The sequence below is a fragment of the Myxocyprinus asiaticus genome, chromosome 49, assembly GCF_019703515.2.
Source record: "Myxocyprinus asiaticus isolate MX2 ecotype Aquarium Trade chromosome 49, UBuf_Myxa_2, whole genome shotgun sequence".
NCBI classification, from domain to species: Eukaryota; Metazoa; Chordata; class Actinopteri; order Cypriniformes; family Catostomidae; genus Myxocyprinus; species Myxocyprinus asiaticus.
In genome coordinates, this window is record NC_059392.1 from 11,957,546 (window position 1) to 11,985,290 (window position 27,745).

The 27,745-nt window shown below is 37.1% G+C and overlaps 1 protein-coding gene across 3 annotated transcripts; it reads right to left on the reverse strand.

Moving 5' to 3' along the window:
* Positions 1-585: 585 nt before the first annotated feature.
* Positions 586-27,291, reverse strand: atp8b3 (ATPase phospholipid transporting 8B3). Of its 3 annotated transcripts, XM_051693657.1 has the most exons (29): positions 27,100-27,291; positions 26,500-26,561; positions 26,326-26,379; positions 22,862-22,953; positions 22,473-22,586; positions 20,999-21,097; positions 20,532-20,593; positions 20,338-20,410; positions 18,581-18,651; positions 18,228-18,319; positions 17,833-17,991; positions 17,443-17,531; positions 14,325-14,518; positions 13,993-14,201; positions 13,894-13,916; positions 13,638-13,794; positions 10,884-11,072; positions 10,676-10,788; positions 10,402-10,566; positions 10,182-10,293; positions 10,021-10,096; positions 9,819-9,939; positions 7,858-8,044; positions 7,235-7,458; positions 2,368-2,451; positions 2,031-2,255; positions 1,682-1,820; positions 1,016-1,146; positions 586-915 (listed from the first exon to the last, which is right to left on the reverse strand). In XM_051693657.1, the coding sequence occupies exons 3-29, from the start codon at positions 26,348-26,350 to the stop codon at positions 694-696; spliced, it is 3,447 nt and encodes a 1,148-aa protein (XP_051549617.1). In that variant the 5' UTR covers positions 26,351-26,379; positions 26,500-26,561; positions 27,100-27,291; the 3' UTR covers positions 586-693. The 3 variants fall into 3 exon arrangements, with proteins under 3 accessions (XP_051549617.1, XP_051549616.1, XP_051549618.1); XM_051693656.1 differs by lacking the exon at positions 26,500-26,561; XM_051693658.1 differs by lacking the exons at positions 22,862-22,953; positions 26,500-26,561.
* Between the last annotated feature and the right edge of the window lie 454 nt (positions 27,292-27,745).

The window sequence follows — 27,745 nt, forward strand, 5'->3', positions numbered from 1 at the left end:
TAGATTGATTTATGTGTAACCAGTCCTGTTTGACCCATTTCGAGTGAGATTCAAACCAGCGTCTCCAGCATGGAAGGCAGGCACGCTAACGAGGAGGATAAAGGCTCCAGCCCTTAGCGTAAGTCGCTAGTGTGCCTCTTGAGGTCAGGGGAGTGAGGTTTACACACTGCACAGCTACCTACCAGCTGGCTATCGTTACATATGCAGACCAGACTACTTTTTTGTTTTTAAAATGTTAGCAAATGAATAGTCATCCATACACTGTAAACATTTAGAGTTGGTCATTTACCTCCATGCCACGTAAACAAATATAAAATATTTCTTTCTTCCCTTTTTTGTTCTTTATTTTAGTCTGACTGACCAACAGTTGTGGGATTTGGAGGCCTCTCACTATTGTGGAGGCCCTTGGCAATTACCTACTCTGCCTTTAGCTAGCGCCAGCCCTGGGTATTCCCACCTCCAACATCATCTGGAACGCAGGATTATTTGTCAAGTCTGGATAAGATGTTTGCAGCAAATAAATAAAAGGAACCATTTTCAATTAAATACATTTATTTATTGTAAAATATTTTATACAAAAAGTGCATCTATATTTAAAGATCACCAGAGATTATGCAATTTACCCAGTGAATTATTTGGCCTTACCATGCTCACAGTGGTAAGACAAAAGGGGATGATACACTGTTGATGCTTTCACGCGATAGAACTACGTGCACCCTGTGGATGGTCTTTCTTTAAACTATCAGGTGTAACTCTCCTGTCTTGTGGGGACACTGCAGAGGGGAGCCCAACTCCTGAGGTGATCAACTTTCCAAAGCCTTTCCCTTGGGACACCGCATAAGAAGAACGACGCTGAAACGTACCTCTCCGAAACCATGACTGCAGCTCGACAGGCTCATTCACTGAACTGTGAATCTACATATGTACAAAGGAAATACAGTGAGCATAGTTAATAATACTACAATAGGTATTATATGCTAATGGAGCCATGATGGCTTTGTGGGAGACATCCAACCTTATGTTTCTTGGGTTTCGTTAGCACAACACCAAGGGCTCGTATGGTTGCTGAAGGGAGGACAGCAGCACATGTAGTCACAAATATGGTGAGCCAAACCTCAGGAGTACTGTAAGCATTTGGTGATGCTCCTGCAAATTCAAGGAGACGACCAATAGGGTATCAACTTCAAGGAAATATGCTCCACTTTAGAGACAGAAGACCAAATATTACCAAGTAGTATAAGTCTGTAACTTATTTTTACAGCTAAACAAAGTTAACACTGCCCCCTTATGGCCCAAAGAGATTAATTTGTTTTGGGTTCTCATATTTTTCCAAGACATGTTCCTGGATGCTTGTTGGTCCTGGAACAACATTCCTATCAACAAATCAAGTTTAAGGGACAGGGAAAGGGTTAGTTTTAGGCTTAGGGGCTTATAAACCATTTGTATCAACCTATCATTTCTCTCTGATTTTAGTTCATATAGTTAAGGTTAGGAAACCATTTCTTTCCCAACCATGTTTTTCCAGGACCATCAAAATATGTTGATCCAGAAACACATCTTACGTGTAAAAAATTATATTGGTCCATATATTGAAAATATGTAGTGATATGTACAGAGTTTCCTGTTTGATTAATATTGTGTCCATTTTTATGAATAATTATGAATCTGAAGAGATGACTACCCAGGAAAAAGTAGTCTTTAGGTGAGGCTGTAAACAGACGAGCGCTATGGAGAGCCAAAGTAGACAGAAAGAACACAAGTAAACTAAAAATAACTGCTGCAATGCTGAACTTGGTCCAGTATTTTGTATGTAGAATAACCTAGAACAGACAGAGAGAACCAGAAACAAATGTGAGATTATTTGACTGAATTATGCAAAAATGCAGAGAATGACTTTCAATAGCTAAGGCAAATAATACATTCTTAAGTCAGTGTTTGCATAGGGAGTGAAAGTCAGCTAATGTAAATACTGTGGCCATCAATCATATTCACTGAAGTATGGAATCAAATGGATTTGCAAATCAAGTAACCTCAACAGTGGTGGTGAACACTACTGATGTTTCCACAGTAACAGCGAAGGTCTGATAATCGATAGCAGAGTACTGCAATATTCCCATCGGGATGAAGAAAAGGATGATAGAGGTATAGACAGAGTAGAGGAGTGTGAGTGCCAAAACAAAAGGATCGAAGAGCTTCTTTTTCTGTCCAATTCGGTAGATCTCTGGCCAGCTGAGACAGCTCTTGGCGCTCACGTCCTATCACAGTACGGAAATAAACAAATAGAAAGTCAGATGCACAAATCAGCTGTAAGATATGTCGTTGCCTGCTAAAATTCCAAACGTGATTGGTCAAAGAACACAGGCTTACCTGTTCAAAAAAGCCCATACACTGTATAGGCAGGGATGTATACATAGTTGTGTAGAGGCTAATGAACCAACTCTCATACATAGGCTGGAAAAGAGGGTAGAATTGCACTACGGTAAACTCCTAATGTGATTTATGATTAGAGAAACAATACTAAGCATATTAATATCACTGGCATACAGTATATACATTTGCACAGACAGTAGATTTGTTTTATTCAAGAATTAGGGCTGTCAATCGATACTTTTTTAAAATTGAATTAATTACATGTGCTGATTAAGTAATCCAGTTGCAATTTTGCTATATCATCATTTGCTGAGAAAGGCCCTCAAATAAAGATAATTAAATATAAATGCATAATTCAAATAATTAGACATACACACAGTACTGTGCAAAAGTCTAAGGCACATAAGATGTTTCACAAGAGCATTTGTTTTAAGATGGTTATGTAAGGCTGGCACCGGGATGTCTACACCTAAAAGGCTCTGTGAGAGCCAACGTCATACAACTCTCACACAGAAGAGCATCTCCACCTGAGGCAACACACCCTACGTTTTAAGGACCCTAAAACGCAAATCTCACATCTGCCCTCTCTCTCACCTCAGGTCACTTTAAGGACACCAAAAACTAAATTATGACTTATCCTGTTCTGTAATGTAAAAGGTTTTCTGATCATACATGTTTGGTATCAATCAAGAGGTCTCAGTGCAACTGGTAAAACGATCTCATTCCCTTTCAGCAAAGTCAAATAACAAGTAAGATTCAAGAACTTAGTAAAATACTGCATTCTATCAGGGACATGTCTTTTCCAGATCTCTCACTGGGACCAGATGCTGTATGCAGATTTGGTGTATTCTTTGTAAACATCAAACGACCTACTCAATCACAAGTTTCAAAAGTCTACCTTCAAACCCCTAAATTGTAAACCAAATCCTGAATAACATCAAACACACACATCTGAAATAACAATAGAATCGTTTGGTATTTAAGGAGAGATGACAAAGGAATCAGGGAGTCTGTATTCAGATATCCCACACAATTTCTGTGTGTAGTTTTCTCTACCAGGAGTCTATAGTCAGATATCCCACACAATTTCTGTGTGTAGTTTTCCATTGCCAGGTATGTTTCTTGTCTTTTATTTTTAGGAATGTTTGTTTATTCTGATCATGTGTGAAATTGGCTTTGATTGATTTTGTAATTTACGTTTTAAATCCTACCCGGCAAATAAATTGTTACTTTTTGATTTATTCTGTATTCCTCCGAAATAATTTATCACCGGTAGATTCGAGGGACGCCTTTTGTTAATAAAAACTTATGTCCAGGATAATGATCATTACTGGAGCTTATGAATAGGAGAAAACCACGTAAGACTACCAGTCACTGCTTATCACCGTCTTAGCAAGTTGTATGAAACATGACTAAATAAAATTATCATCTGGTTATGAGCAAGCAGTAGGCAGCCGAACCAGATGATATTAGTAAACCCTGCGACCACTGACTATGAACGGGCTGGCGATTTTGTGTTCGTGAGATCTATGCAATTAATCGGCCGGCATATGACTCTAAGCGACAATCGGGACCCGAATGAAAGGATAACGAAAATTAAGATGATTCAGAGTAATCAATAACTTTAAAAAGACCAAATTAAAAGAATGATCAGAAATTAGAGCTGTAATCTAAATTAGAGGTCAATTTAAATTGGAGTCAGATTAATATAAATTGGAGTCAGATAAAATTAATAACAGAGTCAACTGATAAAGTGCAAATTAATAATAAGTGTTTTTGCTTCAGCGCTCAGAAAAGACAGAACAACGCAGAAACCTTCAGGGTCCATTCTATTGGAATCCAACATCGATCCAATAGTTTTGGCAATACCCCTTTCCTTTTTTATAAAGTTATTTATATCTTCAGCTTTAGTGTGTCAATAGGAAATATAAATGTTAGACTCCCAAACATTACTTTTGCAAATAGAAAAGATTAGAATAGAAGAACAGGGAGCCCTGCAACAGATGTCATGGCGCCCACAAAGCCCCCCAGTGAACATCGTGTCAGTCTGAGATTACATAAAGAGACCGAAGCAACTGAGATAGCCTAAATAGATAGAAGAACTGTGGTGAATTCTCCAAGAAGCTTGGAACATCCTATTTGCCAACAACTAAGAAAAACTGTATCCAGGTGTACCTAGGAGAATTGGTGCTGTTTTAAAGGCAAAGATGGTCACACCTAATATTGATTTAGCTTTTTTTATGTTTACTGTACTTTGTATGACATTAAATGATAAATAAAAACTATTTATGTCATTATTTTTGAAGACATCCTCACTATGCAACATTTTTCACAAGTGCCTAAGACTTTTGCACAGTAATGTATATATATATATATATATATATATATATATATATATACTATATATATATATATATATATATATATATATATACACACACACACACACACACACACACACACACACATACACACACCGATCAGCCACAACATTAAAATCACCTGCCTAATATCGTGTAGGTCCAAATCATTGAGATCAATTTTTTCCCCCCATTCTGATGGTTGATGTGGACATTAACTGAAGCTCCTGACCTGTATCTGAGTGATTTTATGCACTGCTGCCACACGATTGGCTGATTAGATAATTGCACGGATGATTGTTGCCAGATGGGCTGGTTTGAGTATTTCTGTAACTGCTGATCTCCTGGGATTTTCACACACAACAGTCTCTAGAATTTACTCCAAATGGTGCCAAAAACAAAAAAACATCCAGTGAGGGGCAGTCCTGCAGATGGAAATGCCTTGTTGATGAGAGAGGTCAACAGAGAATGGCCAGACTGGTTAGAACTGACCAAGTCTATGGTAACTCAGATAACCGCTCTACAGTGGTGAGAAGAATAGCATCTCAGAATGTAACTCTGAGATGCGGGTTGGCACTGTTTTGGTGGCACAAGGGGGACCTACACAATATTAGGCAGGTGGTATTAATGTTGTGGCTGATGTATATATATATATATATATATATATATATATATATATATATATATATATATATATATATATATATATTCAGATACGGGTCAGGAGCTTCAGTTAATGTTCACATCAACCATCAGAATAGGAAAAAAAATTTGATCTCAGTGATTTCGACCATGTCATGATTGTTGGTGCCAGGTGGGCTGGTTTGAGTATTTCTGTAACTGCTGATTTCCTGGGATTTTCACACACAACAGTCTCTAGAATTTACTCAGAATGGTGCCAAAAACAAAAACATCCAGTGAGCGGCAGTTCTGCAGATGGAAATGCCTTGTTGATGAGAGAGGTCACCAGAGAATGGCCAGACTGGTTAGAACTGACCAAGTCTACGGTAACTCAGATAACCGCTCTACAATTGTGGTGAGAAGAATAGCATCTCAGAATGCTACTCTGAGATGTGGGTTGGCACTCTTTTGGTGGCACAAGGGGGACCTACACAATATTAGGCAGGTGGTTTTAATGTTGTGGCTGAATGGTGTATATATCTATCTATATATATATATATATATATATATATATATATATATATATATATATATGCAGATACGGGTCAGGAGCTTCAGTTAATGTTCACATCAACCATCAGAATGGGAAAAAAATGTGATCTCAGTGATTTTGACCGTGGCATGATTGTTGGTGCCAGGTGGGCTGGTTTGAGTATTTCTGATTTCCTGGGATTTTCATGCACAACATTCTCTAGAGTTTACTCAGAATGAGTTCTGCGGACGGAAATGCCTTGTTGATGAGAGAGGTCAACGGAGAATGGCCAGACTAGTTCGAGCTGACAGAAAGGCTACGGTAACTCAGGTTACCACTCTGTACAATTGTATTGAGCAGAATAGTATCTCAGAATGCAAAACACATCGGACCTCGAGGCGAATGTGCTACAACAGCAGAAGACCACATCTGAACTTTAATAGAACCATAGTGTTCCTAATAAAGTGCTCAGTGAGTGTATATAGACTACAGTATATAAAATGTATAGTAAAGCACTGATAATACAATACAAAATGTTGCTTTAGAAGTCAATCTACTGTATGGTTTATTCCCATACATTTGAAAATAAGCTTACAGTCTGTCCTGTTCTGACAGGAGATGTTCTTGCTGTGGTCTGCGCAATTTGTAATTGTTTGGTCCATGTACATATGGGTCAGACGGATGCTTAGGGCATTCAGCGTTATAAACAGTGCATTTTTAGGACACTGTGTCAAGTTAAAAATTAGTTGAAACTCTGCAAGCGTGTCTCAAGATTCCTGCATTGTGTTAAGAAGGTGTCCTGTGTGACCAGCTCTGCTGTGGCTGCACTTCTTGCAAGGTTTGTTGAGACACCGAGTGCCTCCTACTGATATGGCTCGTAAAACACAAAGTTACATGTACTTCAATCTTGAATTGCTCCGATGGTAGGAAAATCAGTACTTTTATTACAGACTTTACGTATGAGTCAGGGAGCATGGCTAACTTAACAGGTTATTTTTTTTTAATGATAATTATAAAATCGCACTAAGTTAACGCATTAAATCAACAGCCCTGGCAAGAATATAATGTCACCCTGTAAAAAAAGAAAACCATTGAGATTGAAATTGTCTTAAATTGTGTAAATACTGGGAAAAAAACCTGAAGCTTACTAAATGAAATAATCATGTTCACAATCCTAACAGTTACACATGTTTGCCCAACAACCTCAAGCCAACTCATTTGTCACACTTTGAGAACTCTTTTCTTGATACATTTGATTTTATGGAGTGATTTATTCTATTTTAAACATATCTAAATCCTACTGTAATAACAGGATGGATGTAAAGTGGATCAAATGACCTATCTGCTGTACCTGAGCACTGAAGCCATTGTAGAAGCTGTACCAGATGTGCACCAGAGCAAAAGCAGTGGTTTTGTAGAGGAAATACCGCAGAAGTATGCAGATGCGGTAGTACGACCAGTGCCCGTGCACCAGCAGCAACCTACGAAGAAAACTGAACTGCGCCAGAGCAAAATCTGCATTCTGTACCGCTTGACTGCCCTCCACACCACACAGACCCACGCCAATATGTGCCGCTGTAATAGAAGGAGAGAACTGGTGAGAAATCTAAAAAGTACAAACTGACAAGAAATTAGATTAGAGAACTTTGCACTGAAAAAGGTTGGTAAGTGATTTTATCACGTGTGAAACATGCGGCTATAATTTTGGAAAAGTGTGCATTTTAATTTTATTTCGGTGCAGTGTCTACCCCTTAGATGTGTACTGTAAGTTTCAAAATTCATATGCTATTTTTGTTTGGTTTTACAAACTGAGGGATGATTTTCTGTGGTAACTGATAGCAAGTTTAACTTGTACTGAACCCAGAATATTCCTTTAATTAATAAACTAAAAAAATGCATAGTGGTGACCAAAGAATTACAGGATAGTAGATGTTTTGGTCAGTGTTTAAACATCATTCTGTATGAATTTCTCACTCTTGATCATGTTCACATCATTTGCTCCATCTCCTATCGCCATGGTAATGGAAGTTGAATACTTCCGGACCATCTCAACCACTTCTGCCTTTTGTGCTGGCGTCACACGGCAACACAATACAGACTGGCATTGACTGGACAGAGCGACAAACCTCGCCCCCCATTCTGGCATTCTGGTCAGATCTACCTGTGAAGTACAAAGTGAATGCATTTTAATATAAAGTTAACTCCATGATGCATTGGGTCGACAGTAGTGGGCAGATCTTTAAAAGTCATTTTGAACCACCCAGGGCGTTAAATTCCTAACCCACAACAAGTGATCATATTCCTATTGGTTTGAAGTAAAATTAAACACTTAGATCATTGTTTTTCCCTTTGTGATTTAATAATTTATGCCTCAGAGGGTTACAGATTAATGAATGATTTTATCTCATAATAAGGCTTTTTATTATCACAACTAGGGCTGCACAATTAATAGAAATAAAATCAAAATCGCGACAGGACCTTGTGAAATTATTATACCAAAAAGGGCTGCGATTTAAATAAGTAGTCCTGCTTCAAAGTTTGTGCGTCGTGCTGTCTGTATTATATCACACGTTTGCTTACGTGTGCTGAGCACATTGTATGTTGTTAAAGTAGTAATGTTAATCGATTAAAATATTTAAATTGCAGTTAATCGGATTATGTTTCACAGTTAATTGCGATTAATTGCAGATTTCAAAAGTGCTGAAATTTGACTATATACTTCTTTTCCTGTCAAAATGCATTTATTTCCTTTTTTAGAAAAAAACAACAACAATGTGTAACGAATGCTTTATTAACATTTTACAAACAAAGCATTCCACAGTATAAAGACAGAAATGCACTAAAATAGCACCAATTAAAGTAACTTTAAACGTTTCTCAGTAAATGCTGATGCTTCGCTCCAACGTAACATGTAATTGCATCTTATCTCAAGTCCCATCTGGGTTTTTTCTTTGTACAAATAATTACAGTTACATGATCACTGACACGGAATTGGTGTTGTGTGTTTGTAGTGTGTACATAAGAGTAATGTCCCCTGACACATTGCAAAGGTTCTGCCCTACTCTAGAGTTCAGAACTTATACGGAGCCAAATAAAATGTCAGAATCTAATGTCATATTGGTAAATGCGTTAATCGTGAAAAACACGTTACACACAATATATTAATATATTAATTTCAACAGCTCTTATTTAAGTGCTCCAGATTCATTTTAATTTAACTTTTGCTTATTACAAATATTTTTGGCTGCTACAAGTTAATATATAAAAACAAATAATACACCCCATGGTGAGTACATTATACAGCTGTAGCGAATTAAGTTACACACAAACTCTTCCTTTAGTTATCCACCAAAATAAAAGCTTGACAGTTTAGAACTTTTTCTAATATTCAAGTAATATCAAAATTGACTGGGTTCAAAAAAATAATAATGATGAATAGTGGCCTGAGACCCTATGACAAAGTGGACAAGAACAGGTACACATTGGACAGGTACAATGTGAATACGAAGAAGACAGTTTTGCTCTCTCTCTCTCTTTGTTTCACTTTTTTATTTATTTATTTATTTGTTTGAGGCTGAAGTGAAAAGGGTCCAAGATTAGTTCTTTTTAAGAAGACTCAATATTGAACCCTCAAAGAGTAGCCCAAGACTTTTTATTTGCAGTAGAACAAGGGCAAAACATGACAAAATCTTGGTCATCATTTTCGCAGTTCAACTTTTTGTCCAAATCGTGAAGCCCGACTCACAATCATGGACAACTGGTCAACTTAGGATAAAAAGTTTAGATATAAGTATATTATTTGTATTTAAACATATTAGTTGCATTTGAGATGAATGGTTACATCTTGAGTACTGTGGGTCTCAGGATTACATTGAAACTTTACTCTGAGATTCTTTCAGGTCTAAAAGCATACACCATTGCCTTTATATGCTCACCAGTTCAGGACCAGTGATGACTAGTGCAGATTTGTTCTTAGCTGCTCTCTTGTCTGTGATCCAAACCTCAGGCTCTTTAGAAATGACACAAACATCTGGAGTGGGAGACTCGAGAAGCTGCCTGGAATGTCAATAAATAACTGTCATACTATGTCATACTACATGCATTGTTATATGCGTGTCTGTTTGTGTGTTTTCTGACCTAAGCTCCTCCCCTTGAATAAGGGTAGTGTCTGGATCCATCAATCTGCACGCATAACCTACATTCACAGCCGTTTCTTAAGACAAGGAAAAAACATGTCATTCACTGCTGTAAATTATACAGTACAAATCTGTGCCCAGTTTTATGCTGAAACACGTCACCTGTCTTGTCTCCTGTCAGCACCCACACCTTCACTCCCGCCCTCCGCAGGGTGGCGATGGTCTCAGGTACTCCTTCCTGGAGACGGTCCTCAATGGCGGTCACACCCAGCAGCTACACAACCATGCCATATCAGAACAATTGATGCTAGATGCTAATATGATAATTTGTCTCAAATCAACTTTAGGCAGATTGTATTTTATAAAAACTCCCTTTGAGTACCGTTAAGTCTGTTTCCATTTGATCATATATTTCTTCCAGCACAGTTTCCTGGTTACCAGTCGCAGTGCTCGCCTGATTAAGGGCGCGATTCCAATTGGTCCACAGGTCTTCAGGAACTGAGCGCACCGCCACACACAGAGTCCTAAGGCAGCTCTGAGCGAACACCTGGCAAACAGGAGTGCATACAAACACATACAAATACATGAAACACAAAAGTTGTAAATAAGCACTAATTGTACAATTGTGTTGTCCTCTTTAAGTCAAGTCACCTCACCTCTAGAGCGCTCTCTGTGCTGCCTTGAAGTGGACAGTTCTTCTGAAGCCTCTCCAGAATGACAATATCTGCACCTTTACTGTACAGTTTCAACCCACCTCCAGTCTCCCGCACTATACACATGTAAAAGCCATGGTTGCTCAAGATTCACTTAACTGTACTTTGCTGTAGTTTTTCTGACTCTTGAGGGCCAGTTGACGAAACTCACCCAACACTGACATGCGTCTCCTCTTGCTGGTGAAGTCCAGGAGAGCGAGGAGCTGATAGTTGCGTGTGATGCCCAACTCACTGATGGTGAGTGTGTCTCGTGTGCGGGACAGGAATACCCAGCCCAGCTCCCGCGCTGCACACACCAGAGCTTCCTCATCCGGTGAGGCAGCCTGATACTGAGGCAAACCTGTATTTATACAATAGAGTGTATTAAATTTATAATTATACTTTGCTCTGTATAAGACATCAAGGCACCCTGCTGAAGTAGCTTTCTGGTGCAACTTCTCTAGTAAACAAGCTGCATGGACGTATCTAATCATTGTATAATGGTAAACCAGCTGAATGGATCCTTTTCACTGATTGTGATGACGTATTTCCACCTACATTTGGCAATGTAAATCCAGCAAATTTATGTGTCAGTTTTTTTAATGAATGTAAATGTGTATATATTAGAGCTGTGAAAATGAACACGTTAACGCATGCAAAAAGCAAATACTTTGCAGCCTCTGTAATGTGCAATTTAATTACCACAGAAGCAGGTCAAGTTTGACAAGGGCCAAATTGTTATGGCCAGACGACTGGGTCAGAGCATCTCTGAAACAGCAAGGCTTGTGGGGTACTCCCGGTCAGCAGTGGAGAGTACCTACCGTTAGTGGTCCGAGGAGGGACAAACCACAAACCAGCGACAGGGTGTTGGGCGCCCAAGGCTCATCAATGCGCGAGGGCAACAAAGGCTATCCCGTCTGGTCTGAACCGACAGAAGGTCTACCGTGGCACAAGTCACAGACAATTTTAATGATGGTTACGGGAGGAATGTGTCAGAACACATGCGTATGGGGTCAGAGTGCCCATGATGACCCCTGTCCACCATTGAAAGCACCTACAATGGGCACGTGAGCGTCACAACTGGACCTTGGAGCAGTGGAAGAAGGTTGCCTGATCCGATGAGTTCCATTTTCTTTTACATCACGTGGATTTACTATTTATAGGTATGTGTTTGAGTAAAATGAACATTTTTGATTTATTCTATAAAGTACTGACAACATTTCTCCCAAATAAAAATATTGTCATTTTTACTGTCATTAAAGATGCAGTGTTTTTTGTTATTTTGACCAGATTTCTGCAAATAAATGCTCTAAATGACAATATTTTTACTTAGAATTTGGGAGGAATTTTGTCAGTACTTTATAGAATAAAACAAAAATGTTAATTTTACTCAAACACATACCTATAAATAGTAAATCCAGAGAAACTGATAATTTTGCAGTGGTCTCTTTATTTTGTCTAGACCTGTATGCATGTACGTATGTACAGTATATATATATATATATATATATATATATATATATATATATATATATATATATATATATATATATATATATATATATATACACACACATGTTTTTTTGTTTTGTTTTTTGCTGTTGGGCAGGGTTGCTAACTTTCGCCACAAGATTACAGGACGCTTGAGCATTTTGAGAACTTCAAGACAGGATGTTAAGTCGAAAGATTTTCCCCCCACTACAGTTTACTTCTGCTTTACTAAACAGGAAATAAAGCTGAATATTGGCAATACTTTAATACAATATTGGCAAGAATCTCTGATCTACACAATTTTAGCGTGATAATCGCTTACAGGGTTCGCCAGATTATATTGGATTTATCTTTTGACAGATAAGGTTAGTAAGCAATTTTATCACACTAAAATCATTTTAACACATGTAATGTTTACATCTCCTGGCTATACTTTTGAAACAATGTATTTTAACATTTATGGTCTGGCCCCATTCACTTCTATTGTAAGGGCCTTACTGTAACAGTGTTTTTGCTTTTCTTTTTTAATAAACAAAAGACGAGTTAAAAAGATATTTTGTGGCAATCAACATTATTCCACAAATGCTGTTGATTTAGCTTAATTTGGATTAAACTTGGAACATTTCTTCAAGTATAAGTTAGCAGGTGGCCCTCAGGACTTCTGATAGTTAATGTAAACTTTAGGGCCTCCTGGTGGTTAAAGGTTGTATATTATGGATAAATCTGCCAATAAACATTTTCCTATAAAAATCAGGTGCGTCCCAAACTGCACACTTCTGCACTATTCTATGTCATTTTGTAGTGTAAGTAGTGCGAGTACTTTGGTAACACTGAAAATGTAACAAAAAGAAGTATACTATGAGTACCCGGATGATGTATTTCTTCAACCGTCAAAATGGTGTGTGTAATGTTGGACACTTCATGCAAATCAGCATTCGCAGCTTGCCGTACTTAGTGGAAGTCTGACAAAACAAATGTAAATAATGTAGAATGTAGCAACTATCAAAACGTCAGTCAAGACAGTACCTTACAAATGTAAGTCGAATGCTTTACCATCACCCCACGCTGTGTGAATATGTACGTTGTTTGAGAAACAAGTGTTGAACTGAGGTTGTCTAACATGCTAAAGCTAGCGGTAAGACATTGCATGCGTTTGAAACGTCACTTCAGTCAGCTGTTAAGCTATTGCTTTTGTGTAGTTAAGTGTTTCATTTGGTATGATACTACACTTTGAAAATTCATGCACAGTGTATATTGTAAGTGCATATTGTATAGTGTGTCATTTGGGACACAGCCATAGTTCTGCTGTCCTCTTATTCTTTGGATTTTGCTTATACTGCAATGTATCTGCTGCTCCCATGCTTGGCTCTGTAATTACTGTTACAATGTTGCTATAAATGTTGAGAATGGAGAAATATATTGCATCTCTACTAACCATCCTTCCACTCGCTCATAACAGTGTGGCAGAGGGCCAGAGCAGTGAAGAACTCTTGGCACTCAGGGTTACTCCGTCTACGAAGTTTCTCCACCAACTGCTGGTCAGAAAACTTCAGTCCACCACAGGAAAACCGGTTCCAGCTCAAGTCTAGTGGCTTGAAGAAAACAAAAATGTGAAATGTGACCATTTTTGAGGGGGTCCATAGATTAAAATGGGAATATATGCTTCGCTGTGGTATAGTTTAAATTCTTACCTTGAATTCCTTTGACATGTCACCTGAACAAAACAGAGCGCTATTGTTACCAACATTGTAAAATACAAATATGAATTTCACATATTCCACAGAACAGACCGTATATGTGTCCGGCAATGTAGCACTGACGAAAGAGCAGGCGGTTTTGCGTGAGTGTGCCGGTTTTGTCGCTGAGCAGGTGGCCCACCTGACCCAGTTCCTCATTTAGGGTGGTAGTACGTGCTTGAGCGGGGCTATCATTGTCCTCCCAGTACATCTCTACATCCCAGCCAATCAGGAGGCAATGCACCATGTGGATCACCTCAAATCTGGTATGGGACAGCCAATCAGAAACCAACAGTGAGTGAAATATGAGGCAAAACAGCCAATAAAATGATCCAAATAAAAAAGGAATAAGGCATAAAGGTGAGAATATGGAAAGCTGGTGTTACGTTATATAGAGAGACATGGGCACAGCAGGGCTAAGCAAAATGACATAGCCCCAGAAGGTGAGGAAGCCCAGGTAGGCAGCAGAGGAGCCACGCTGCAAGGCAGAGAGAACATCGAATTGAGGGGAAACCTTGTACTCAAACAGCCCAGCACCCACAGCCAGGAGAAGAGCCGTTGACAGCATCAAGAGTAGAATCTGAAACATGAGAAATAACGAGTCAGGAATCATTTCAAAGGCAGAAACGTATTCAATTGTATTAAAAGGAATAGTTTACCCAAAAATAAAAAAATTCTCATAATTTACTCATGCCGTTCCAAATAGTACTGGGTTCAAGTCCACCTTAGTCGAGTCCGTGTCAAGTTCGAGTCTAACAGGCAGAGTCCGAGTAGAGTCTGAATGAATCTGCTCATGAATCTGAATTAATATTGTAACCGTAAACTCAACATCAATATTTTAAGCTTATTTTAAACTTCACAACTAAGAAAAACAGTTTGTCGATATTAATGTAACAAAAACACCTCTGTTGCATTTCATAAATATATATATTATGATTAGTATCCTGCTGAACAAACTTCAAAGTGGTTTCAGAATGAAAGCATATGCTTTAGGTGCATGAAGACAAAACTGTCCTTCAACACAATTCTTATTGCGTTCTGTTAACATTTCAATTATTTGTTGCTTTTTCCCCTCCACTCAAACATAGACTAAAGAAAGTGAAAACTGCGTTAGTCATTACAACCAAGGTTATGTTTCGAATTTTAATTTAGTTTTTATTTCTACTTTATTTTCAATTTGTCAGTTTAATTTAGTTTTATTTAAAATGATCCAATCTAAAGAAATAATAGTCTATACTGAGATTTCTATATCTGCTGACTGATTTGGGAAAATACAGTACATACAAATGAGTCAACACAGTAGTAATTAGCACTCGCTCAGAAGTTACGTTTCACGATGTGACTGCAAATGCTACATCCAAAAACACTGGAAAAGCCCACTGATAATATTGTGGCCATGTCCTCACAGACATGATTTTCTAGCTAATTTGCAGGAAACCACACAATGCAGGGCAGTTCTGCATGCTGCTCGTGTACCTAAATCCCTGATGCGTCCATGTGTATCTCGCAGCAGCTGCCGCAGAAGATAAAAAGAATAATAATAATAATCAATATTTGCTTGAGCGGCAGCCGCGTTGGTCTGCAATTAGTCTGAAATCTTTAAATTCCAACCAAAGACAATTTAATTGAGCTCTTCTTTAACCATGAGAACATGGAGAATAATAATTTTGAGTCATACATTTAACAGAATTGTCCTTCAAAAGTGTCAGAGATGTAGGCTAAATAGCATGCATATGTTACCCAGTGGTTTACAATAAAAAAAATATTTTTTTTTAAAAAAATAAAAAAAATGTCATAACCAACTAAATTAATCATGAAGTTTAGCTTCATACACAAACTCTGTCATCGAAAAATACATTTATTTTATAACAAAATATTTCACTGCCCAAAATATCCTAGTATTTTATTGTGCATGGTTGAATGTTGTGAATGGTGGACAAATGCTATAAAAGAATGTATTTTAAGCAGTTTGTCAATGCTTTGAAAATATTCAATCAATAATAAATAGGTAGATGCATTACGCCTAAAAAGACTTAATATCCAATATTAATACTATTTTTATGTATTTTTATTTCGATATGCTGTTTTTAGTAAACTGTGAGAGACATGATGCGAGTGACTTGACTCAATGAAGTTCTTGATTTTAAGTTTTTAACCTTGATGAAACCGCAATTCAAGCACCGTCTTAGCTGCACAAATGCCACATGCAATTTTACCAGCTGTCAGGTCCCGTGTTGTGTGATCGGTCTTGTTTAGTTTCTATTACATTGGATACATACCCGTCTTTATGCTTTCGTTGTGCCAGCCACCTTGGAAGTCGATGTTATACAGTAGTGTCTGTAGTAACATTCAAGAATATTGGTTGACTGATGAGTGTGCACAGTGAAACAAATATAGCTACATCTACAACTTCAGGGGCTAATACAGCTGCATGCAGACAGAGGTGTGTTCAATAATTTCTGTTTTATTTATTTTAATTTTTTTCATTGCATCACAAATGTCATGGACTCATGAGCTCGAGTCCGAGTCAAGTCTGAGTAAAAATTCATCTGAGTCCGTGACAAGTCCAAGTCCATTAAAATTGGAATTGTGACTCAGATTCCAGTCTGAGTCCAAAGTCGAGTACCCCAACTCTAGTTCCAGACCTTTATCCCTTTCTTTCTTATGTGGAACACAAAAGGAAATGTTTTAATTAGTGCTGTCAGTTGAAATTTTTAATCGCGATTAATCACATACTTTTTTGTAGTTAATCGTGATTAATCGCAGTTTTTGAAAGTGCTGAAATTTGACACTATATATGCTTCTTTTCCTGTCAAAATGCATTTATTTCAATCTTAGGAAAAAAAATATGTAACAATATAATGCTTTATTAACATTTTCCAAACAAAGCCTTCCACAGTATAAAGACAGAAGTGCACTAAAATAGCACCAATTCAAGTAACATTAAACATTTCCCAAAGTCTTTGACTAATTGAAAAAACTAGTCTCCCCCTAGGCTGCATATTCATTGCAATGGCTATTATCTCTTAAACATCCACAATATTATTCTGCTGGCAAACTGTGGCTATCCGCTTTGTTACAGCAATCGTGAAGCCGTGTTCATGATTCGCGTCAGGGTATCAACACCAGTGTCAAGTGCTGCTTTGAACTCCACATGAAAAGTACTTGCAGACAAAACGTCTCATAAATACATTAAAAACTTGTGTGTCATATTCCAAGTCTTCTGAACGCATTCGATAGCTATTGGCGAGAAACAAGCTTAAACACAAATAATTAGTTACATTTTGTGTTGTTTCTCACAAAAATTTGTATTTTTCCTTCAGAAGACTTGATGCAAAATTTATGACAGAATTTTCATTTTTGCTTGAACTATTTCTTTAATAACATAGAAGTGATGTTTTTTTATGGTCTGGGCTGCTACTTCTTACTTTCATTATCTTTAACTGCTAACAAGGTGGCTATATTATGAGATTCATTCGCTTTTTGTTTCTTGCTCTCTCTTACCACCAACATCGTTTTGTTGAGTAGTTTTTCCACCTGAGTTTTCTTCAGTTTCAGATGGCCACAGTTTTGCAGGATTTTACTGTCGGAGCCTGAGAAAGATTTGTTTTTTAATATCGTTAACCAAAACCCAGTCATTTCCATCAGCTGTTATCATTTCAATGAACATCCCTTTAAAGCAATAATTCACCCAAAAACAAAAATGTGGTCATCATTATCTTGTCATTTCACATCTGTATGTCAAACCTTTTCAGTAAAATCTGGTGCAATGTATCTAGATGTGCCATATTTTCATTTTTGGGTGAACTTGCTTTAACAATTGCTTTAACACTTCAAGCTCTTACAATAGGTCTGCAAAGGATTGGTAGCAGCTAAGCTATAAATTTGATGTACCGGTGTATAAAGCCAGCCCATAGGCTGTGTCTGTGTTTCTCAGTACAGTTCCTCTGAGCAGCAAGTGGTCTATGTCCAGCAGGTGGCGCTCTCCTTTCCAGTGCAATTCACCTGTGAAGGAGTGCAGATTACCATTTGGCTCCTCACACCACACAACACCTTGAAAAAAGATGAAGACAGAGAAAGAATGTGAATTAGGGAAGATATCAAAGTGAGGTTATTCAAAATTATGATTTTATACAAGTGGGGTTTAATTAAGGACATATCATATTTGCATGGAATTTATAGAAATAATCCTAGTGGCTGTCATAATATGGAAGGCCCACACAGAATCTGCACTCTTTTTTTTGCACTGATATTAGATTAGAGTCCATATACTGTACTTCCACACAAACCATCAAAAATTTTGAGGTTTTTCTCAGTTTGATCTCCATTCAACTCTGTATGAGTGACAGCCAGAGCTTGACGGAACTTCAGGTTGGTTTCTCTGCAAATGGCAGATCAGTGAAACCATTAGGCATGATCTTTAGACATCATTCTTTCCATCCACAATGTAGTACATTTAAATGATATGGTTTTCTCCTTGTCATAAGAGATTACAAGTTTGCATGGCAGTTTTTAGAACTACTTTGCATAACACATTGTAGGGAATCACATGCAAAAACTAATAATCAAATGGTCAAAATATTTTAAGTTATTGTTTAACTGAAGTTAGTTCTGGTTTCTGGCCAGATGGTGATGCTCTTACCCATCAATGTCTGCAGTTTCTACATAGCAAAGGCTGTGTGGCTCAGTGCTGCACAGGAGGAGCAGGTCTGCCTGAGAGAATCAACATTAGAACATTAAAGAATCAAAGCTTGAATACATACACAGAGACACACTTATTTTTCCTTAAAAATGGGGACATATCATAGACTTTTAAAGACTCCATTAAATAAAAATCTGAGTTTTGTGGCTTTGAGTCCATGTCTTCTAACTTTGACATAATCTTTATGAACGTGAACTTGCAAACATCACTTTTAGCACATATACGCATATAAAATATACAGCCTTTCTCTTCCAGGAAAATGAAGTAAAATATTGATGACTCGTAGTGCACACAATTTGTCCAATCAAATGCTCTCTAGAATGAAAATGTTCCTCCCCCTAATACCACCGACTAGCAATAGCAAGACCAAAACATGTTCATGGATGTGTCGTAAATAGTGATAGACCAATATATCGGCCAGGCCGGTTAATCAGCCGATATTTGGCCACTTACCGTGTTCGTTTGGCTGATTAACAGAAGTTTTAACTTTCCCTTGTTTCACTTCCAAAATCTACCAATACATTTGTCAATGGATAAACACTTTCTGTTTTCAAGATTTTTTTTCTTTGCAAGTTTAAGCAAATGTGAGTAAATATAGCATGAAATAAGTGTTTGTTTCGCTTAAGGAATGTTGTATACTTCTGATTTGCTGTTGTTCATCTGTATTATGTTTATCTGAATTTATATCGGCCATCCTCCTCTCTAGATATCGGCATCGGATTTGGCCATTGAAAAACCCTTATCGGTCGACCACTAGTCATTAATGTAAGGTTAATGACAAGCCCTTCGATATGTACCACCCCACCTTCCCATTTCAATAAGAAATACGTCAACACAGAAAAGAAAATGGCATCCGTCAAGCACTTTCATACATTTCTTTTTAAATAAAGCTACATAAAATGACTGCAGACTAAATCCAATCCAAACTTAAAAGAAACTTTTCCATTTGAGGATATCCACTAAAAAGCTTTGTTGGATTTAAATGACTTTCCATCAAACCACTTTCCATCAAATATTTCCCCAAAGTAGGTTAGATACAGATACACCAACTTGATCACACAGGAAATCAACATGTTGCTTCTGAACAGGGCCGTAGCAAGGAATTCTGGGCCCCCTGACTCTATATTGCTCTGGACAAAAATACAGTTTACAATTTGTTGTGGGCCCCCCTGGACCTGTGGGCCCCTAGAATAGTTATCATCTTTCACCCCATTAGCTACGGCCCTACTTCTGAAAGTTTCTGTATTCTGAAATCAACCCAGTTCGGATGAATTACTGACAAGCAGCATCCACCGATTTTTGATCAATTCAAGTGCATTTCCCTCAAGCGCTTCTGATAGCGTATTGCGTAAACAACTTCCGAAACACAGGTTGTGGTCCCATGGGAACCAGGAAGTAATCGCGTTCACATAAATAATAGTGAGCACCATTCGGAGGTTGCATATTCAATCTAAAATCTCCACTGACTGTTAGGTTTAGGGTTGGGGTTTGGGTTAGGGGTAACTAAAAATACAACTCGCTTTTGGCGCTACCCTGTGGACATTTCACCCAGAAACTGGAGCTCCCATGTGCCCATACGTTCAACAACACTTCCAGTTTCGAATTTCTGCAAGCACAGACCAATTTTAGCAGCAAAACTTGCCAAATGTACAGTGTGAACAGTCTGGATTCACACACTCTCAAAGATACACACTCACAGGTATGACCTGGTCCTTATGAACCCGCAGAATGTCACCAACGCACACGTCTTTCCACTTAACTGTTTTGAAACTGCAAATGAGACCGAAATTGAGAAAAATTTGATTCAGTATCTGTAAATGTAAATTCAGATGATCACATATTTGTTTTATGTTCTATAGCTTTGGGTCCAAATATTCCCAGTGTTACTCACCTATCGGGAGTGAGAATGTCACAGGGCCGCATGTTAATTTGTGCATCACTTCGCCGCCGCCCCTGTGAGACATGGGAACGGTGGGATAATGACAGAGAGTTGCAGAGTGAGATAAAAATTTTTCAAGAGAATCATAGCTTGTCTCATCCAAAAATGACAATTCTGTCATCATCTATTCACACTCATGTTGTTTCAAACCCATTTGACTTTCTATCTTCTATGAAACATAAAGTCACCTTCCACTTTTATTGTATATTTTTCCATACAATAAAAGTAAATGGTGAATGAGGCAGTCATTTTGCCCATCATCTCTGTCATGCGGCTTTGGAACAACACGAGGGTGAGTAAATGATGACAGAATACATTTTTTTGGTGAACTATCCCTTGTGAAAAATGAAAGTAGGTTTAAGTATTGGTAAAAGACTTTGTAACAGGTAAAAGATCCACTATTCTCTTATTCCACTCACCACATCAGTAGCCAAATCTTTAAACCCACGCACAAGCAGAACGAATAGAAGTGGGAGCATTGTGCTGTACCACGGGATGGTCGCAATTACAGGAACACACTGCATATTAAAGAAACACACACACACACACACACAACCAGATAAAAAAGATGCACAAACCAGCATACATTTTCACACACCCAAGTGAAACATTGTCTAACCACTAAGCAATACACGGATGATTCATAAAGATAGACTTAGTTTTAGTTTACCAAAAGAATGTGGTTAAGTGTCGTGCTATGGTGGTTATGTGGATAGAATGTGTTGACTGAAATTTTCCTTTTTATTTCTAATAAATGCCTAATGATGGTTCTTGTATTTCAAATACCTAATGATGGTTTCAATATCCTCTCATTCCTAGAATATTTAATTATTAAATTATTAAAATCCTCAATTTTTATTTAATACATAATATTAAATAAATACATAGAATAGAACAGAAAGTGTTTTGCAGAAAGTTAAAGTTGTTTGTTTTTTATTTATCTTTCAGGCAATTGCATGGCATAAAATCTTTGTAAAATATCTTGCAGACCTATACATACGTTTAATGCAGACATGAAAATGTAAGATTAAAATGGGGGTAACTTTACAATAAGATTTTATTCATTAACATTAATTGAAGTATCATGAACTAAAAAATTATTTTTTTACAGCATTTAATAATCTTGGTTAATGTAGATTTATAGTAATACTATTGATTATTGTTTGTTCATACTGCATTAACTAATATAAAACTTTTAAAATCTAAGTACTTTTAATGTATTAGTATATATATATATATATATATATATATATATATATATATATATATATATATATATATATATATATATATATATATATATATTAATATTAACCAAGATTAATAATGGAAACGTATTGTTTATTGTTAACTATTGTGTTAACTAATGTGAACGAATAAAACATTATTGTAAAATGTTACCATAATTAGGCAGATTATACCGGGTAAATTGAGGATTATTTCAGAACTGTGGTGAAAAATGCTTAATAATAAAGGATAATTGATAATATTGAATGAATAAACAAGAACTTCAAACATTTGAAAAATAAATATATTTCTCATGTCATTTTTATGATGCCTCATCATTTATCTAATTCATTGGAACAAAACATGTTTGCAAATGGTTAGCCATGACTACTGGTTAAAATACATTACAAAACAGGACATGGTATGTCACAATGTTTAAAAATCATTCATGTAAATGCCATGTCCTTTCAAAACAGCAGGTGTTTTTGACCCAATGTTTGTAAAAGAGCAAATGCTTCCATCACTCATCATGAATCAATGCAGCCCCAGTGTTCATAGGAGAAAAAAAAAAGTGTTAGTCAAATATTTCTCACAGGCTTGGTATTTTGATATGTATTAGTTGTGTAAAACTTTCTATCACTAGAGAGGGAGATAAAACCCACAAACCTGCAAGATCACAATAAGCAGAAAGAAAAGGTTTGCTGCTCGCTGGAACTGTTCATACAGGTTATGGGGCAGAAAGGTCAGGGGGGTGTATTTGTAGCTCCGCACCATGTTGTCCTGGTAACAGAAGCCATTAAGAAAAAGTTGAGCAATGAATAAGACTGAGGACTAGCTGTCACCACTGGAACATCAACATTAAATGGAAGGTTCACCAAAAAATTAAAATTAATTTTTAATAGGTAAATTAGGTAATTAAATAATTTTCCCTTTAAAACCCCTTTAAAATATGTGGCTGGAGGCAACTTCAAAGTGCACCCTTGTATCAAATGTTGTTCACTGCTTCCATAACTACTTTTCCCTAGTCAATATGATCAAAAAGGTTTCTCACGTACAGCATAACGGCCCCAGCGGATACATAGGAATGATTTGCGGCGCAAGGACTCATGAAAACAACGCCCATTGGCCCGCACCTCCCAACTGACTCCTGGGAAGTTAAAGAAAGAGAGATGATCTAACCTCTAATGCCATACAAAATGTTTAACCTTTTGACCTGGACATACATCAGCTTATATAGGGCTTCAAAGAGTTTGTGCTCCACCCTGTCCACTTTCCTAATCGTGAGTTTGACATGTCTGGTTTAATGCTCTTTAAGGTCCATCAGTCCTTTTAAATTCTAACCAAACTGAGTACTCGTCTAAAGGATATGTATTATATACAGTGGGGTTTAAAAGTCAGAGACCACACTGAAAATCTGGGATTCAAAATCTAATTTAAATCTAGAAATAAACTACATTTTAGAAGTTTTCATTTTAAATCAACAGAAACTGATATAAAATATACAACAAAAATATGTAAGAATCTGTACTATTTGGTCACTGTTGAAAAAAGTACATTTATGACATTGACAAGGTTAACTCTTTGATTTTGTGATTTCTTCTCTTCTATTAAAACACACAAGGTGCATTTTGGAACATTCTTAAATTATGCTGGATAACATGATCATCAGGTTTCGCACAAACTTGTGGAGTCCATGCCAGCTCAAATGCATGCAGTCATTGAAGCAAGAGGTGGACATACCATTTATGGTACTAAAAATACAGAATTTCATGTTAATTTTTCATTTCAACTTTTCACTCAAATGTTTATGCTGATAATATAATTTGTAATAAAAATCACTAAAATTTCAGTCAATCAAGAGCTGTACATGGCGCAAACTGATATGTCCTGTGACAAATAATCTGTTAGCCAATCAACTTGTATACTAATTTTGTCTAATATTTAAATTGCCTAGTTGTTTGCAGGTAAGTCAGTTTCAAGTTGACTTAGACTTTTGAACCCCATGGTACAGTATGCCATACTAACGGACTACAGATTTGGATTTATTTTTATGCCATCACAAACCTTGATTTCTTTATTGAATTAACAAAAAGGGGTCATTCCTACATTTTTGTGGCTTTTCGGCTATGAAACTTTTGAAAAATGAAACACTTTTATAGGTATATTTATACTGTAGCCTATGTTTCATCATTAAAGGGACATATTAAAAATAATTCATACAGGTTGTAAAAGACCCAATGGTTGTAATTAAATGTTAGTATTTCTTTTTGAATATTTTGATATATTTTTGAGTGTTTAAGGTCCTATTTTTCCTGCATTTTTTTTATTGCAAAAGCAGGACTTTATTTTGAAGCGCATCCCCGTCTTTGCATTAGGAGCCATATTGGTAATTTCATTAGTAAAACGAAGAGCAAATGCACCACCACGTTGAAAAGAGCTCCTCAATGGTTAAAAAGTTTAAGAGCGTCGGACTGGCCATTGGGAGAACCGGGACTTTTCCTGGTGGGCCGGCCACGAAATGGGGCCGCATGGGCCGCTGCGTTATGCAGAATGCGCCACAAAGTGGTGCAGCGATACGTGGAAGGGGGCAGCAAAATGCAAAAAAGGACAGAACCACCCCCCAACCCCCCCCCCCCACACCACACACACTTTTGGGCCAGTTTCTATGTAAATTCCCGGGCCGAATTTTCTTCCCAGTCCACCCCGTTTAAGAGTATTATAAGCCCCCCCCACCCTTAAAGCATAAGCTCTAAATGTGAATTTGAAGGAGTTTAACGTGATTTTACAAACGTAAAAGGTCATTCAAGGATCTTTTGAACAGAATAAATACTCTTAAAAATCATCAGTCAAGTCTTGGCCATTATTCGTGCGGGGTCTGCTACACAGGTCAAGCTAAATTACTTAAATTCAGATGCCCATTGGGTTACGTGGGGAGGGTCAGGGTGGACAATAAGTGGGTAAAATTAGCCACCATATGGTCTGTGAAAGATATTTAGCTAACATATTTGTAAATTTAACATGGTAGACATGTTATGATTGACAACATATGACTAACATCACAAAATAAAGGAAATCATAAAACAGAAGATTAACACAAGAGTTATTTTGATGAATAGCTGATGTCCACTTCCAAATAGTATAATAATAATTCCATTGCACAGATCTCCAGTTAAAGGTGCACTCAGTAATCCTAATCCTATACACTTTTTGTTAAATTCTGCAAATATCTCCTCACAGTCTTCTAGCTGTCCGTTCTGTTGGTGGGCGAAAAAAAATCTAGTATTTGTACACAGCTCTGGCTCTGTAAATGGGACAAAAACAAAGTGGATCAGACCGATCCACACAACACTACTCCAGCCAATCAGCAGCAGGGGGTTCTTGGTTCTTGCACGTGCACAGGATGGGGTTGGGGGGGTAGAGCGAGAGGGAAATTCATCAGAAGAGCGATGGCAAATCTGTCTGATGCGAACTTTCTAAACTCCAAGGAGGGCAAATGGCTGAGAAACAGACCAAGAGAAAAAGGTCAGACGAATATAAACTAAAAAAGAAGGATTATGATAAGTCGAGGGCGGAGCTTCCAAAGGAGCACTGAAGGGAGGGGTGTGTTTGTTTTGGCAGTTGAGTTCAAATATCAACAGTGTTTCTCAGGAATCGCTGAGTGCACCTTTAAAGGTCAAAGTATCATAACATAACAGGGTGGACAATCAAACCAAGGGACACAGAAAAACCTTTACTCTCAGTGTAAAATTACACATTTACCACAAAAGAATACATACTATTCAGATAATGTAAAACTAATACAGCATTGACAAAAGTGCTAAATCACTGGATTTCTAAATGTTTCGCAAAGATGTACAGTATAATATGCAGCTCTGGGGACATTTGGCAATTACACTAGTGTAAGGAATGACATTATTTAAATTATTTAAAATATGACTTTTAGGCCCACAGCAGTGTGTAACCTTACAAATGGCTGTTTTACAACCATATTAAAATTGTAATCAGTACTGTGGACTTATGCTGCCTTCACATGCTATCGGAATTATTGTAAATATGTGTTTCCTACTCGGATGTTGCACATGAATGACCCCACAAGTTATAATCACGACTGAGAAAGTCTGAGATAGTTTTGATACACGAGTTTCCCAGTTGGGAGGAGATGTAAACTTTCAGCATGGTGGAGAGTTTGGTTTCTGTAGTAAATGACAGGTTTTATTCATTTTTCTAAATACAGCCAATTGTTAGCACTTGCTGTTTTGGTCATATTCATTTATGTATATCAGCAACCATTTGATGCATAATGTAAATTTTTACACCAAGAAAATAGCATGTATTTGCCCAAAATACCATTATCATCAGCAAGCTGCCAGAGTAATGTGTTTCACAGTGTCAAAATAAGAGACATTTGCAGGTATTAAACTGGTGTCCTCCATATTTCCTGTTCTTTCAGACAAGGCACCAAATTGTAGAAATGACCATAGACATTAAAAAAAAAAGGGTCTCTATCAGTACTACCAACCTCTTTCAGTTTTATTACCAGCCATGATGGAATAATGCCCAGTGACAGATTATTCTGAAAAGGAAGGATAAAACCAACATAAACAAGTCAGTTGACAATGATGAGTCTTACAATCATTTGCATGAAATCTGTCATTCATTACACTGTTACACAGTGTTACCATGCTCAACTTACAGAAAAATAGAGAGTTAGAGTCTTCACAACACAAGACAAGCAGCCAGTACCTCAAGAATGTGCTGCAAAATAGTCAAGAGATAATTGATACTCCACCAAATAAAAAAAAAAAAAAAAAAAAAAAAAAATATATATATATATATATATATATATATATATATATATATATATATATATATATATATATATATTTAATTAATATGATCCAAACAATTATTACTTTATATAAATTATTTTATTGGCAAACAGTTTTAGAAAGATTTTCCAGGTGTTACAGCACCATTTAACAGACCAGCAAACAACAGCACTTCTTGTTTTCTGAAACAACTGTGAACACATTACCGAAATATGAAAATTAATGTGTTTTCAAAAATACCAGCAGCCCCTTTTTAATTTTGATTCATTCATTTTGATTGTAAAGAAGTTATAGAGCATTTTGGAGCATGTTTCAGGAGTTCCAAACATTTCAGTCTTTGGGAATTGTACATTCCATTCAGAAATGAGACAAGTTAACACAATGTAATTCTTAGCACCATGTCTGATTAATAATGAAGTGTTAAACTGCGAACACTGGGGAATTTCACCCATAAAACACCTCACCTGCTCACTGCTTATTGTTCCTTGATAGAAGATCCCAGCGGGGACACTTTCTTCACTGTTCTCCCCTGTGTCTCTTTCAGGTAAATCACAGTTTGCACTATTCGTGTCACCAGGTGCTCTTCACTTCCAAGAAAACCCTGAGTCTCACTTAGGTTTGCACATTTGCCGGATCATCTCTCCTCTGCACTTCTGTTTATCCCTCTGTCTTGTATTTATGAATAAACTCCCCTGAATCCTCATTTTCTCCTGCTCTATCTCCTCCCTTTCTTTCCCTCTCTTTCTCCTCCCTCTCGATTGCATGGCTGGGGAATTTGTGCAAATGTGTTCCACCAGGTAAATGGAGGGGGTGTAACTTGATATGTAGCAACAGGTAGGACAATAGGACAAGAGAGAGAGAGAAAGAGATGAAAATGTGGAATAATACTAAAGACAAAGAGGTTAAACTGAGCAAAAAGACTTCAGTTAGATTTTGTTTGATTAGCAAAACCAGAAAAATCACAATTGTAAAATCATCGCCAAAACTGTAATTTTCAGTTTAACAACAAAGCCCTATTCTGTCTCATTAGACCCCATGGAATTGGACTGATGTAATTGCAAATGTGGCAAACAGGACTTTTTGGAGAGGGTCTCTGCAATTTGGCTACTA

Excerpts from the sequence above, each read along its gene's own strand:
- atp8b3 (XM_051693656.1), bottom strand. The coding sequence starts at position 26,350 with ATGGCTGGTAATAAAACTGAAAGAG. Across the intron at positions 9,940-10,020 it reads ATTCAAGGGGAGGAGCTTAG|GCAGCTTCTCGAGTCTCCCA; the intron begins GTCAGAAAACAC and ends TTGACATTCCAG. Across the intron at positions 916-1,015 it reads CGAAACCCAAGAAACATAAG|ATTCACAGTTCAGTGAATGA; the intron begins GTTGGATGTCTC and ends GTACATATGTAG.